Raw genomic sequence first — 13,759 nt, 5'->3', positions numbered from 1 at the left:
ATCTGTTATTTTGGGTTTTTATTTTCATATATAAAATATACCAAATTAGTAGATTCAATGTATTAGAATCCGTGGGATTAGATAACTAAATAGTTTTCAGGATGAATCCACATGTTTCATTCCAAAGATTCAGAGTAAGCTAACAATTTTTTTACGATGAAACCACAGTTATAGTTCCACAGATTCAGGTAATCAAATAGTTTTTTAGGATGAATTTACAAGTTTCATTCCACAAATTCAAGTAACAAAACAATTAATTTTAATGAACCATGACTCCATAGATTTGAAATTTGAATTCTGATTCCATTTCAAATCCATCGATTCATCTAATCAAACAGGCTCTTAGAACCCCACATTTTGAGTCTTGCCATGATTCCTATATCTCTTGAAACCTTTGAATTTGAGTCTTCCCAAATGAATATATCCATCCTATCACTTAAAGTTGGTTTGTGAAGTAATTTGGGAAAACAATAGAGATGTCTTCAATAACCTTTGGCACTTGAAAGTAGCTATATTTTTTCTGTTAAACTATGATATCACTTGGGACACCCCCCACCACCCAAAAAAAGAGAAAACGAGCAACTTAAATATGATTTTAATCTTCCAATGGAGTCTTTTCTAGGAGAAAAATAAATAATTAAAGAAAATAACGAAAATCTCTTTAGCAATAGCTATGGTCTATTTGTTTTGGTATTTGAGGTTCATCCTGACTAGTTTGTGCGCACTTCAATTACATCCTTAGAGGGAGCTTTATCGTCTGCAAGGGTCGAATCCATGACCTCTACACTAAGAAGTATGAATCTTGTCACTCCACCAACCCTGCATTGACTAGCCTGTTTAGTTTTAACTCACATTACTCTATGGAGGTGAAATAGCAAATACAATTTTTCTTGAGAGAAACATCAACGGGCTGGATTATTCGGCGAACATCCATGCTTTGTAGTATGAGATTAAAATTTTGGGGACCATGGGCAAAATTCCATGTGTATATCTCCTCCACCTTATACAAAGCTACTCGTTACCAAGGTTTGAATATCGGTATCGAGTATCAAATCAGTCAAGTCAAGAGACGTATCATCCTATTGAGTATTGTATCATGGTCAATGCATTTTAATGCAATCCAACAACAAATGCTTTAAACTTACCAATTACAAACAACAAAATTTTCTTGAAAATCAGAGTTTCTTGTTTGGTTGAATTGAAAATCAGGTCATGGGTTCGATCTTTGCAGACAACATCTCCCCCCAGGAAGTAATCAAGGTGTGGGCAAGCGCTTTGAAAAAAAAAAAAAAAAAAGAAAAGAAAAGAAAATTACAGACTTCGCAACCATCTTTACACTCGATTTCTATTTTTGGTAAACTATGGTCGTAGTTTTGTTTGACAAAAACAGCCCCTAGTCATTTACGAACATCACATTAATGAATTCCAAGCGAGGGCACCTCGTCATTTTAAGTTTCAATATTTTGTGGAAAAAAACGTTTGAAACTGAAGGGTAATCCTGTAATCTCGGGAATTCTATTTTTAGAGAAATCGAAAACCCCCGATGCGTTATATTTGCGTTCCTATAAACCCTAATTCTCCGGAGAAACAACAGGCGAATGAACGGTTTCAATCTGCAGAGCTTTTAGATCTCACCCTCTCAATTCTCCGATTGGTTCCTTCCTTCCTCTCTTCTTGTGATTCCTCTCTGTCGTTGTATCGATTTCTGAAAGAGAAACTAAAGTCATGGCCGATCAGCTCACTGACGATCAGATCTCTGAGTTCAAAGAGGCTTTCAGCTTGTTCGACAAGGATGGAGACGGTTTGATTTCCTTCCTCTTAGTCGTGTCGTTTAATTTTCCTTCCAAAGCTATCATTTTTGTTTGTTTCTTTAACAGATATTGGATTTATTCCAAATCCTCTGCTGGGGTTTAAGGGTCCCCTTGAGATCCTGGCTTTATGGTTTCTGAATTGTTTCTTTGATCTCGTTTTCATTTGGTATTTAGAGATAGAGGTTGGTTGTATAATTCTGGGATCATGTAGAAGGCCTTTAGTAGCTAGATCGTGTCGGTTGGGTTTTTTGATCTACAATAGGTGTTCATTTTGATCTTCACGACATAAAAAGTGGATCTTGGTCGTTTGCCGCTCACTGGACCAGATGCAACATGTCATGATTATCACGGGAACATGGTTGTATTGGTTTCTCGGTTCAAAATTTATGTTGACCATTCATGTTTCCCTTGGGAATGCAGTGGCTACTAATAACTTCTTTATTTCTTAAGCTTTTGGAATCTTTTATTGATTTTGTTGATTGTTTTAATCCTTGATGGGCTTGACAGTCTGTGATGACCCCAAGACACCCCTTATGTGTAATCTCCTCTGCAGCCCCATGGAGACCTTCGTTGAAGATTGACGGTCAACCATAACTTTTCCTTTTAGGGTTTTGGCAGTAATGATCATTTACTTAGAAAGAGGCTCCAAGTGGATGATGAATGGTCTCAACAGTCTCTTTGTTTTAGGATAGCTTTTTTCCCTACCCAAAAAAAAAGTAGCCTATTAAGATCATCCCTATTGTCTCTGATTTGTAACAGTGCCTCATAATGTTCTGTTTACTGGCCAAGATTGCTTTGTAGCATTACAAGAAAATTATTCGTGCGATAGTGTTTTAAGCCAGTGATTTAACTACCCAAAAAAAAGTAGCTTATTAAGATCATCCCTATTGTCTCCCCTTCTGGTGATTTATAACAGTGCCTCTTAATGTCTGTTTACTGGCCAAGATTGCTTTGTAGCATTAGAAGAAAATTATTCGTGCGATAGTGTTTTAAGCCAGTGATTTAAATTTCTTTGTTAAGGTTGTCTGCAATTGTCCCTGTTCTTGTTCGAGAATGGCAACTTGAGCTGTCTCATTCTTGATGGTCTTCTTTTGCTATTTTGTGCGTTGACTTCTTCAGTTGGAAGTTGAGAACTGATGTATTGGAGTCAATTGATGGACATGATCTATTAATTAACTATTTAGGATTGAAGGTTGTTGAGGTTTGAACATAAGAGGAGTATAATGTAGATATGGTGGCTTTGACTGGCACAGTCCCAACTGGATTTCTTGATAGAGATGAATGGGGTGCAATTTGAGTCATGGGTCGAGTAGAATTTTTGAAATTTCAGTTATTTGGGGAATGCCGCCTTTTATTCCTTTTGGTTACCTTATTTGAGTTGGGGGTTGGAGAGTTAGTCTTATTTTATGGGTCTCTTTATTTTCTCTATGTATGATGTCACAATTAGGAGGTTGGAAGTACGAGTAGAGTTAATGTTTGTGAAAGCTTTAGTGGTTGGTCTGTGTGACGATGCTTCTCTCTCTCCTCCCCGCCGCCCTCTTTTCACAACATCTCTGACTTTTCAGGCGTTTCCTCTTCATCATACAGGCTCACCAATAATTGGTTTCAGAGCAGATGGATCCTCTCCTTCCAGTCAGTATTCTTCTTTTCTTCTCTTCCATTACTTTTGCGAACTATGGCTATTTCCTCCTACCCTGAAGGAAAAAAAGAAGAAACAATTAGAAAAGTTGATCTCTGTTTCTACATTGACCGAAAAAAAAAAAAAAAAAAAAAAGAAAAAATTGATCTCTGTTTCTATATTGACCGAAGGAAAAAAAAAAACCACCCCCCTTCCAGAAACCCTTTACCTGTCCTATCTACCACTGATTTCTGTTTTCACATTGACTGGAAAAAAAAGAAATAGAAAAATCGATCTCTGTTTATACAGAAGGAAAAAAAACTAATGACCCTCCTTCCCACAGAAACCCTTTACCTCTCCTATCTACCATTGAAACCCTTTACCTCGCCTATCTACCATTGAAAACTCTCTTCTCTTGTAGGGATTTTGTAATTCCCCCGCACAAAGAAGGCCCGCGGGGGGGGTTGGGGAAAGATCCTACTGTTGTTTCAGCAACAACCCCTTCACTGTCCTTTACTCTTTGCAACTCTATCTACCCCACCCTGCCATCGTCTTCCGGGCCAAAGTGGAGACAGATCAAGAGCGAGAAACTTTTCAATAAATTAATTGATAAATAAAACGTTAAATTACAGCGAGGTATCCAATCTTAATGATCATTTCACTCTTTGAAAATTGACAGTTAAAATGTCCATTTAGTTCAAATGGTATAAAATTTTAAATTTCTCCACAACTACCTTCACCTTCTCTTTACCGCTGCCATCACCAACACAACAACCATGCAAGATTGCAGCCTTCACCATAACTGAAGGATGTTGCATATATTTGTTGATACAAAGATAATCTGAAATTTTTTCAATTTTGGTTCCAGACATTGATTCATCTGTTCTAATGATTCTGAGAACTTTTTAGAAATCAAAGCAGGGAAGACCCACCATAAGGACAGTTGGGCAAACTGTTACCCTGGAAGCAGCCTGATGCCTAAAATATCTCGGTCACCAAAACAACTTATCGAAATCACAGCAGAAACACGTTACTTCATGTCGCTATAACCCTTCGGGTCTTCCCTGTCTGACAAGCTCTATCTGATCTTACCAAAGTAATTGGACCCACTTTGACATAAAAGGCACTTCAATTCAGCTTTAGTTTTTTACCCTTGAGCAACTCCATTGGGTCCAGATTCTCCCTTCTGATATGATCCTCTGCTCTGCTATGCTCTCTCATGGGCATTTTTGAGCGCATAAGATCATCAATGCAGTGCTTACCTGGAGCTGAGCGCAACATAATCCCTTTTAACCTTAATAGTCGAGCTTGTGCACTTTATTTTGTTGATCCTACATGACCATTGACAAACCATGAATAGCTCATCTGAGAGCTAAGCTTCTGAGTCGCTACTGTTAAGGTCACCACTTAAGAGTTTCTGAATGCTTAAAATTCATTCCTACAAGCTTGCTGTTAGATAGAAGTTTCTCCCAACACAAGCAAATATTAGGAATTTTATCTGAACCAAGCAGCAGCAGGGAAGTTACCCTGATCCAATCAGAAGAGAAGTGAATAATTATTAGGTCTATTGATGTTCTTTTGTGATCAAAGAAAATACCCAACTATTTCAGTGAGTTAGCCTGAACTTGTGTTGAGAGAGTTGATAGGTTGGGGATGGGCGGCCTCTTGAGAATGATTTTTATTTGGATAAGGAGTCAGACTATAGATGCCTATGAAGTCAAAGAAGTAGAAGTTCTGGCAGAGACTTGAAACAGTAGTAGCTGCATAATTAGTGTGAATCTTTGATTGTGGAGTGGAGGGCTGTGAGGCTGGGGTTGAAATTGTGGAAGGATGAGAGCAATAGGCAAGGAGAGGCAAACCAAGGTGGTCGGGTCAGAGGCAGTGGTTATGCAGTAAGGCCTTGTAGCTGAAAATGAGGTGGGGCAGAAGGTGGGCGGTGAAGGTAGAAGGTACATGATGAAATGGAGAGGATAAAATAGGAATTTTGTCTGATTTGTCAACGAAATAGTTCACTGGTACCTTATATACCACTTTTGAAAACTGAAGGTTTCTCAACTGTCTTTTTCTTAGACATACCTGATTGGGGATCTCCGTGTCTCCTAGTTGCAGGTTAGCAATGTTGGATGAGTTTTAGTTCCTCCACCTTGTTCTAGTGTTCATTATAGTGCAGATTCCAAATGACAACCCAGCATCAACCCATCCCACTATTTCTGATTTTATTTCTCGTTTCTCTTGTTTCAGTTTCCTGTCGTACTTTTCCTTCTTAGGTTAACCTTTTCCGAGAATTGGCCTCCCTTATTTTGTTTTTGTTTTTCTATCCTGATGTTTCCCCCATAATTACCCCGTTTATATATTATGTCCTTGTCTTTTTATTTGAATCCTCGTTTACAGTCTTGGCATCGGCTGATAGACTTCCATTTAGTTACAACCTCGCCACCCCTTTATATAGTTCATTCTATTTATGAACCGCCACTGTTATTTCTTGGGAATGTTCAATTGCTTCTTTGGATGAGTTAAAGTTATGCTTATGAAGTCAAAGAGTTGCAAGTTTTCGTAGAGATTCAAAACAGTAGTAGCTGCAACAGTTGTGTGATATTTTGATTTTGTCCAACCTGAAATGACTTGTGGAGTAGAGGGCTGAGAGCTGGGGATGAAATTGTGGAAGGGATGAGATCAAAGAGGCAGGGAGAGGCGAGCCAATGTGGTATGTAACAGAGGTTGTGCAGTAAGGCCTCGGGGCTGAAAATGAGGTGGTGTAGAAGGTCGGAGGTAAAGGTAAGAGGTACAAGATGATATGAAGATGATAAAATAGGAAATTATCGGATCTGTGAAGAAAGTAGGCACAACGTACCTTGTATATCACTTATTAATCCTTGAGGTGATGTGAACCAAAATTTTCCTGTTGGCATTAACCCTTAGTGGGACCCACAAAACAAGAAGCCTCCTTAGGCTGGCCGAACCCCTATGGAAGGTATTTTGGACATTTTTGACCTATCTAGTTGCTGAAATTTATTCCAGGAATTGAGTCTTAATTTTAGAGTCCAATTTTGTTAAGAAGTCGTACGTTGAGTTGGTAGTAATTGAGTGTCCTAAGGATCCTTTTCCAAGTAAGATTCCTTTAGATTAGAGTTTTTAAGTTAGAAATTTATTTCAGCATGTGTCAATTAGGGTCCATCTTTTAATAATATTTCAACTGTTGGGATTAGTGTGGTCGGATCCTTATCTGTGAAGGAATCCCACTTGGAGTTAAGTTCTTTTAGTAGGCTATATATCTATAAGGCCTAGTTTTTCTTTGCAAGTTAAGTCTAATTGAATAAAATTCGCAGTCTTTGTGAGAAATTGGGTCGTGGTTCTTTTTGGGAGGGCACGGCAGTTTTACAGTTCTTCAACATTCAATTGCAGTAGCCTTCTTCAACAACCAGCAGCTATCTTCCACTTCCAGCAGCCTCCTAGTATTTTAAACCTTAGCTGCTTCCCCTTCCCCTTCGTCCTACCTCCATCACAGCCCCTCACCCTTACTTCCCTCCCGTTGCAAGCCCTAGGAAACCCCTCCCCGTTTCCTTTCCCCTCCCCCAGCACTCTGCAAGCCCTTCCTTCCCTTTCCCTGTTCTGCCACCACCCTAGACGCCCCCCTTGATGCGGCAGCTTCCCCCACCTCCTGCCATTCCCCTATCTCCTTCCCCTAACCCCTGCGTCCCTCCCCTGCCCTTCCCCCACGTTTCCTAACCCTTTCAGCAACCCCCACTCCCTTCCCTATTTCTCGAACTCTCTTCCCCTCCCCTCTCTGACTTGTGGCAGTTATAAAATAGAAAGAAGAAAAACAGAAAAAGAAAAAGAAAGGAAGATAAGAGAAGAAGAAAAAAGAAAAGAAAAAGGAAAGAAAAGAAAGGTTTGAAAGATTGTCCCAAGATCCAAGAATCGTCTTCCAAGATCTCTAAGAACCAACCCATGGTGATCCAAGTTATCTCGCGCTTCTTTCCCATCAACCATAGTGTGATTTTGGATATCTCAAAAACATCTCATAGGGATTTGATAAAACCATAATTTTATCCTTTTTGCCAATAAAACCCTACCAATCTGATTTGTGATAATAGGCTCTACCAAAAAATTTTAGATTGATCCTTTTCATCCTATAATAGTCTTAGAATCATCCTTGGTTCCTTACATCATCCCATTAATTTGCTAGAAGATTTTGGGCAAACCCTTGATTTGAGGGAAATTATTTTAGAAACTCTAACCCTAAAATTGGGTTCACATCAGTTGGTATCAAAGATGTAGATGCCAGCAAATCCTAGAGTCACCATGGATGTGCCAGAGCCTTATCAACCCAGGTATTGTAGAGAGTGAAACAGCCATACGAATCAAGGTACAAAATTCTATTTATGAATGTTTTTGAGAATGACGATGAGCAACAAAGGAGGCCATAAGCTGCACAACCAACATTTGAAGAGTACGTGAGGGCCTATTTCAATGGAGGCCAAGAACATAAAAGAGGTGCAGACCACCACAAGGTAAAGCTAAAGGAGCTCAATAGATCTCTTGATAAACAAGTTTTCTATGACTGAAAGCCGGCCCTAGATGATTACTTCGACTGGTATGATCTTTTTGAGGACAGAAAAATGCGACAATCCAAGAACAAATTGGTTGGAGTCGCCAGAGATTGGTGGAGTACTATGGAGAGAGAGCTATACTACGAAGGCTGAGAACCCACTACATGGAACCAGATGTGCAAAGAGCTTACATGGAGGTATCTTCCAAAACACTACAAGGCTAGGTTGAAGTTGTTGAATAGTTCCATACACTCAAGCAAGGTACAATGTCTGTCATTTACTACATTTGACAATTGATTCCCTAGCTTCCAGAACATGCACCAGAGAAAGTAAGCTCCAAACCATTACCCGGTTCATGCTTGGTCTAAAATCTGTTATTCAGTTAGCTTTGGGAGCCACAAACATCATCAATCTGAGAGACATATTCAATAAGGCCCTCTATGCATCGTCCCTCTTGGTGCAGAAGAAGCAAGGTAGTGAAGATAAAGGAGAGAGCAACCCACAACCAAACCCTACAATCCACTTCAGCTGTAACACCGAAAGTAGCAAATCTTATCAGAATAGAGAATTGTGGCCCAGTCTTTGGCAATAACCTTGGTGAGTGTTTTTTTCTATCATGAAAGAGGTCACCATCGCTAGTGTGTGTCCTAGGAGGGGAGAACTTGCAGTCCTAGAGGTACCCCAGTCAAATCCAAAATTTGAAGAGATCCATGAGCGTCCACCACTAGAGTTTGAGGAAGAGGAGAATGATGAGGATAAGATGAAGCCCAACTCAATTTGGTCTCTGAAATCCTAGTAACTACTACTGAAGAGGAAGACTAGAAGTGGAGTTCTATTTTCTTTACAAGACGTAGAGCAGGAGGACTCCTTGCACATGATATCGTGGTTAGTGGAAGTAGCATAAATACAGTCTCAGAAAGTTTCATATAGAGGGCACTAGAGAAGCATCTCAAACCCTACAAGGTCACTTTGCTTAATGATTCCAGAATGAATGTGGTTACCAGGTGCATCATCCCAGTTACTCTACACTCCTGCTCTAATGAGATTTGGTGTGATGTAGTTCCCATGAAGATGACTGGCATCATATTAAGAAGGCCTTGGCTGTATGACGAAGATGGAACTATCCCTTGCTAAGAGAACACTTGCATCTTCGAGCATAAAGGACAGAAAATCATACTCCTACACCTGAACATTGCGGAAGATGCCAAGGAGAGAGAGGCCAAGCGCATCAGCCATAGGAGTCCTACTCAGGTCCAACCAATCATGATAACCGAGTCCAGTAGGGTTCCACAGTGGCCCAGTCTGAAGACAGTCCTAGTAGCGGCTAGAGTTTCAGCAGAGATCAACCTTTGTTGGGGATGAATGTCTTTAAAAGGGGGAGAACTATGTGAACCAGAATTTCCCCCTCGGTCGATACCTAAGTGGGACCCACAGAATACAGATGAAAAGTATCCTTAGGTTGGTCAAACCCCTATGGAGGGTATTTTGGTCATTTTCAGCCCTATGTAGTTGCTGGAATAATTTCAGAAATTCAGTCCTAATTTTAGAGTCTAATTTTGGTAAGAAGTCTTACTTTGAGTTGGTAGTAGTTGAGTGTCCTAAGGAATCATTTTCCATGCAAAATTCTTGTAGATTACAGTTTTAAGTTAGAATTTTATTTCAGCATGTGTCAATTGGGGTCCAGTAGATCTTTTAATTTTATTTCAAAGGTTGTGATTAGTGTAGTGGATCGTAATCTGTAAAGGAATCCCACTTGGAGTTAAGTTCTTTTAGTAGGCTTTAAATAAGGCCTACTTCTCTTTGTAAGTTAAATCTGCTTGAATAAAATTTGAAGTCTTTGTGAGAAATTGGGTCGTGGTTCTCTTTAGGAGGGCGATGATGGTTTTACTGTTCTTCAACATTCAATTGCAGCAACCCTCTTCAACTACCAGCAGCCTTCTTCCAGTTCCAGCAGCCTCCAAGTATGTAAACAACCACCCCCCCACCCCCCCAAAAAAAAAAAGAAAAGAAAAGAAAAGAAAAGAAAAGAAAAGAAACCCTTCCCCTTCATCTACCTCCATCGCAGCCCTTCCCCCTTCCTTCCCATTGCAAGCCCTAGGAAACCCCTCCCCGACCATCACAGACCTCCCCCCTCTCCTTCCCCAGCAGTTCCCTACCCGCCGGCACCTCCCCCAGAATCCTGCAAGCCCTCCCCTTTGCCTACCCTGTTCTGCGCGCCACCTAAACCCCTCCCCCCTTGCTGCCGCATAACAACAGCATCATCCCCTAACCCCTGTGACCCTCCACAGCCCTTCCCCCATCCATCCCGTAGGGATTTGATAAAATCCTAATTTTATTGTTTTTCCCAGTTAAACTCTACCCATCTGATTTGGCATAATAGAGCTCTCTCAGATAATTTTAGTTTGATCCTTTTCATCCCATAATAGTTTTAGGATCATCCTTGGTTCCTTGCACCATCCCATTAATTTGCTGGAAGATTCTAGGCGAACCCTTAAATTTAGGGAAACTATTCTACAAACCCTAGCCTTAAAATTGGGTTTGCTTCATGAGGTATCTCAATTGTCTTTTTCTTAAACGTACCTGACTGGGGAGCTCCAGTGTCTCCTACTTGAAGGTGGACTGACCACTGTTGAAGCCAAGTCTTAGTTCCTCCGGCATTTTCTAATGATGAACCAGCACCATGTCATTCACTGCTACATGGAGACTAATCGAGATGATTTTTCTTTTCAATCAGATAGGTTTGGTAAAATGGAAATGGAACTTCCAATTTGATGACTTGTCTTTGGACTTGCTAATATAAACAACGATTCATGTGATACGATGTTGGGCATGCTATAATCGTTAGAAGATGAATCAAATGTGGAAAGTAAAAGCAACAAGTCAATGTACATGTCTAGATTCCAATTGAAGAGTTGATTAGTGATTTGATTTCGAATGTAAAACCCCATGTCTAGATTCCAATTGAAGAGTTGATTAGTGATTTGATTTCGAATGTAAAACCCCATGTTTAGATTCCAATTGAAGAGTCGTCATTTGGTAATGACCGGTAGCCACTGGTTGACCCTGCAATGCATTGAATTTTTGCCCCATTGAAGCCAATATTTGTGGATGTGGATCGCATGATGTTGACTCTCATTGTGGAAAAGTCGTGGTGAGTTTTTCTTGACAGTGGTTGGTGAGAGAGTTCATGCATGTATATTGCCTTGGATCAACCCCATCCATTTGAGTTTCCTTAGAGAGATGAGACCGGGTGAGATTTGGGTCATTGGTCTCAGAATTTTAGGAATTCATATTATCTAGGGAAGTAATATCTCAAAGTTTATTTCTCTTATTTGGAATTTGTCATAGGATATTTGGTTCGTAATTCTTATAGTTCCTTATGGTTTATTATTTGATCTTATTTTACAGGTTTAATTTCTGTAATCCCCTCACTCCCATTGTAAAAAGAGATGAATTTTTTGTTTGCTCCCAGGCTCTCATGGCTATTGTCTTGCATAGCCCTCAGATGATGATGTGTGGCGTTTTAGAAATCCAACGGTTGTAAACTCCTCTTGTAATCAAAGCTGTTGAGTTCTAAAACGCCATGTATTGTGATCTAAGGGCTACACGGCAAATGGAGGTCTTGGAAATATAATAGAAATTATTGTTTGTGAAAGTCTGTGTAGCTGGGGCTACAACCCTCCACACCACACCCAAACTTACAAGAGGGAAAACGAAAAAAGAGAAGAGAAGAAAAAAGCCTCAGGAGTGTGGGTGGAAAAAGGAGGGGAGGATGGGTGCCTCCTCTACTCTCTTATGCTTCTCTTCCCATGGCATCTCGGATTTTTTCTGGTGCTCCCCCTTCACTGTATGGCACCAGTAGGTATAAGCCCTGCTGCTGTCGTTGACTATGGTAAATAGGTTCATAAGCTGCAGTTGTCTATAATAGTGTTTTGATTCGATGTTGGTATGGGTTTGAAATTAAGGGAGTATAAGCCCTATGCGCTCATTTTTACAGAATTGGAACTTTTTATAGTCATAGGCAGAGAGGTGACACAAAGAACGATGTGACTGGGAAGTATGCTAAGAGTTTCATCAACTTTTAATGTCTATAATCTTTCAGTTTTATTACTTTTAATGATTTATATGAAATATGATGTCCATTTGGCCTCTTTGGATGGTAATACATGTGAAGCGCGCTATCTTGGATATGCATGGTCGGTACACTTATGGTAGATAAAATGATGTTAGGATATGTCAAGAATGAAATAAGTTTCAATTATTCTGTGCAGGTTGCATCACAACCAAGGAGCTGGGAACCGTAATGAGATCACTGGGGCAGAACCCAACAGAAGCTGAGCTCCAGGACATGATAAATGAGGTGGATGCAGATGGGAATGGAACAATTGACTTCCCAGAGTTCCTCAATCTTATGGCCCGAAAGATGAAGGACACTGACTCTGAGGAGGAGCTCAAGGAGGCCTTCAGGGTGTTTGACAAGGACCAGAATGGTTTCATCTCTGCAGCTGAGCTGCGCCATGTCATGACTAACCTTGGTGAGAAGCTCACAGATGAAGAGGTTGACGAGATGATTCGTGAGGCAGATGTCGATGGTGATGGACAAATCAACTATGAGGAGTTTGTGAAGGTCATGATGGCGAAGTGAGGATCAGATTCCCAGAATCGAAGGTAAAGAAAATCGAAGGGGAGAGACTTAAAAAAGGGAACAGGGTAGATAAGTGCAGTGCAGTGCAGTTTCTAATTTCCTCTAGAAATTAATTTTACGTTTCTTAAAGAAGAGTATTAAAGAGGAAGTAGTGTCGTTGGCTTGGTACTCTCTCTCTATTCATGTCGGTTGTGTAACTTTTCTTCTCTGGCTGGTTCTTTGTCTTAGTTTGGATTTATCTTTTTCAAATTCTGTGTCCTCTACGTTTGAACGGTTGGGGTTGTACCTTATTTTCAACTTTTGGCAGATCTAATTATATTATTTCCTATTTCCCCTTCTCCTTTGACCTCGTGTATATATGTAGGTTTGAAGTCACTACAGATTTGTGTGGTGGATGGCCTTTACGGGTAGTAATCTAGCTAATAAAAACAGAGTTTCAAAGCTTATTCAAGATGGGGAGGATAGAAAATAGAGAATTGAAGGTCCTTGAACTTTTGTAACAGAATGAGTGATAGAAAACCTAGCATACAATCCTATCAGCAAGTTGGTTATGCTTGTTTTGAATGTGAATTATTTACAAGAAGCATGTATGATTGCATTTATTTTATTTTGGGTGAACATTTTATTTAGAGTTTTTTATATATTTTTTTAGTATTAGGGTAAAATTAGTGTTTATGCTGTAAATTACATGGCATCTACTTAAAATATTATAAATGATTTATAATTAATTTCTGTTAAATGATTAGTAAAATTACTTAAATGCTTTTATTCTTATTTAAGTCATTTAAATTTAAAATTTAATTTACTCAAATGTGTTATGGGCATTGAGATGACATAGTTACTTGCATATAATATCCTCCCATATCCAATCTAGAGGCCTTTCATTAAGTAAAACATCAATCTTTTACTTAAGCACCATCACTGCTGTCGGAAACTACCCTGCTCCTTCCATATATTTTTAGTTTTATTGAGTTGAACACGTGTTGTTGTTTTCACTTGCAACTGTTGCTGGGCGAGCTGTTACTATTTGCTTGGAACTACGATTTTAACTGCTGCACTTTGGCAGTTGGGCCTAGGTTTTAATTTCGAGCCATTGCCGCCTTTATAGATCGATCTGGTCAATGGTGAGTGCACT

The 13,759-nt window shown here is 39.7% G+C and overlaps 1 protein-coding gene across 1 annotated transcript; it reads left to right on the top strand.

Moving 5' to 3' along the window:
* Window positions 1-1,549: 1,549 nt before the first annotated feature.
* On the top strand, window positions 1,550-12,973 carry LOC148998834 (calmodulin-7). Its single transcript, XM_089141679.1, has 2 exons — window positions 1,550-1,801; window positions 12,251-12,973. The coding sequence occupies exons 1-2, from the start codon at window positions 1,726-1,728 to the stop codon at window positions 12,622-12,624; spliced, it is 450 nt and encodes a 149-aa protein (XP_088997805.1). The 5' UTR covers window positions 1,550-1,725; the 3' UTR covers window positions 12,625-12,973.
* Window positions 12,974-13,759: the final 786 nt, after the last annotated feature.

Source organism: Hakea prostrata, unplaced genomic scaffold, assembly GCF_041222555.1.
Source record: "Hakea prostrata isolate BN-2017 unplaced genomic scaffold, UWA_Hpros_2 contig_116, whole genome shotgun sequence".
In the NCBI taxonomy this organism is placed as follows: Eukaryota; Viridiplantae; Streptophyta; class Magnoliopsida; order Proteales; family Proteaceae; genus Hakea; species Hakea prostrata.
The sequence above is the reverse complement of the archived record's forward strand: the minus strand, read 5'-3'. Positions and strand labels throughout refer to the sequence as shown.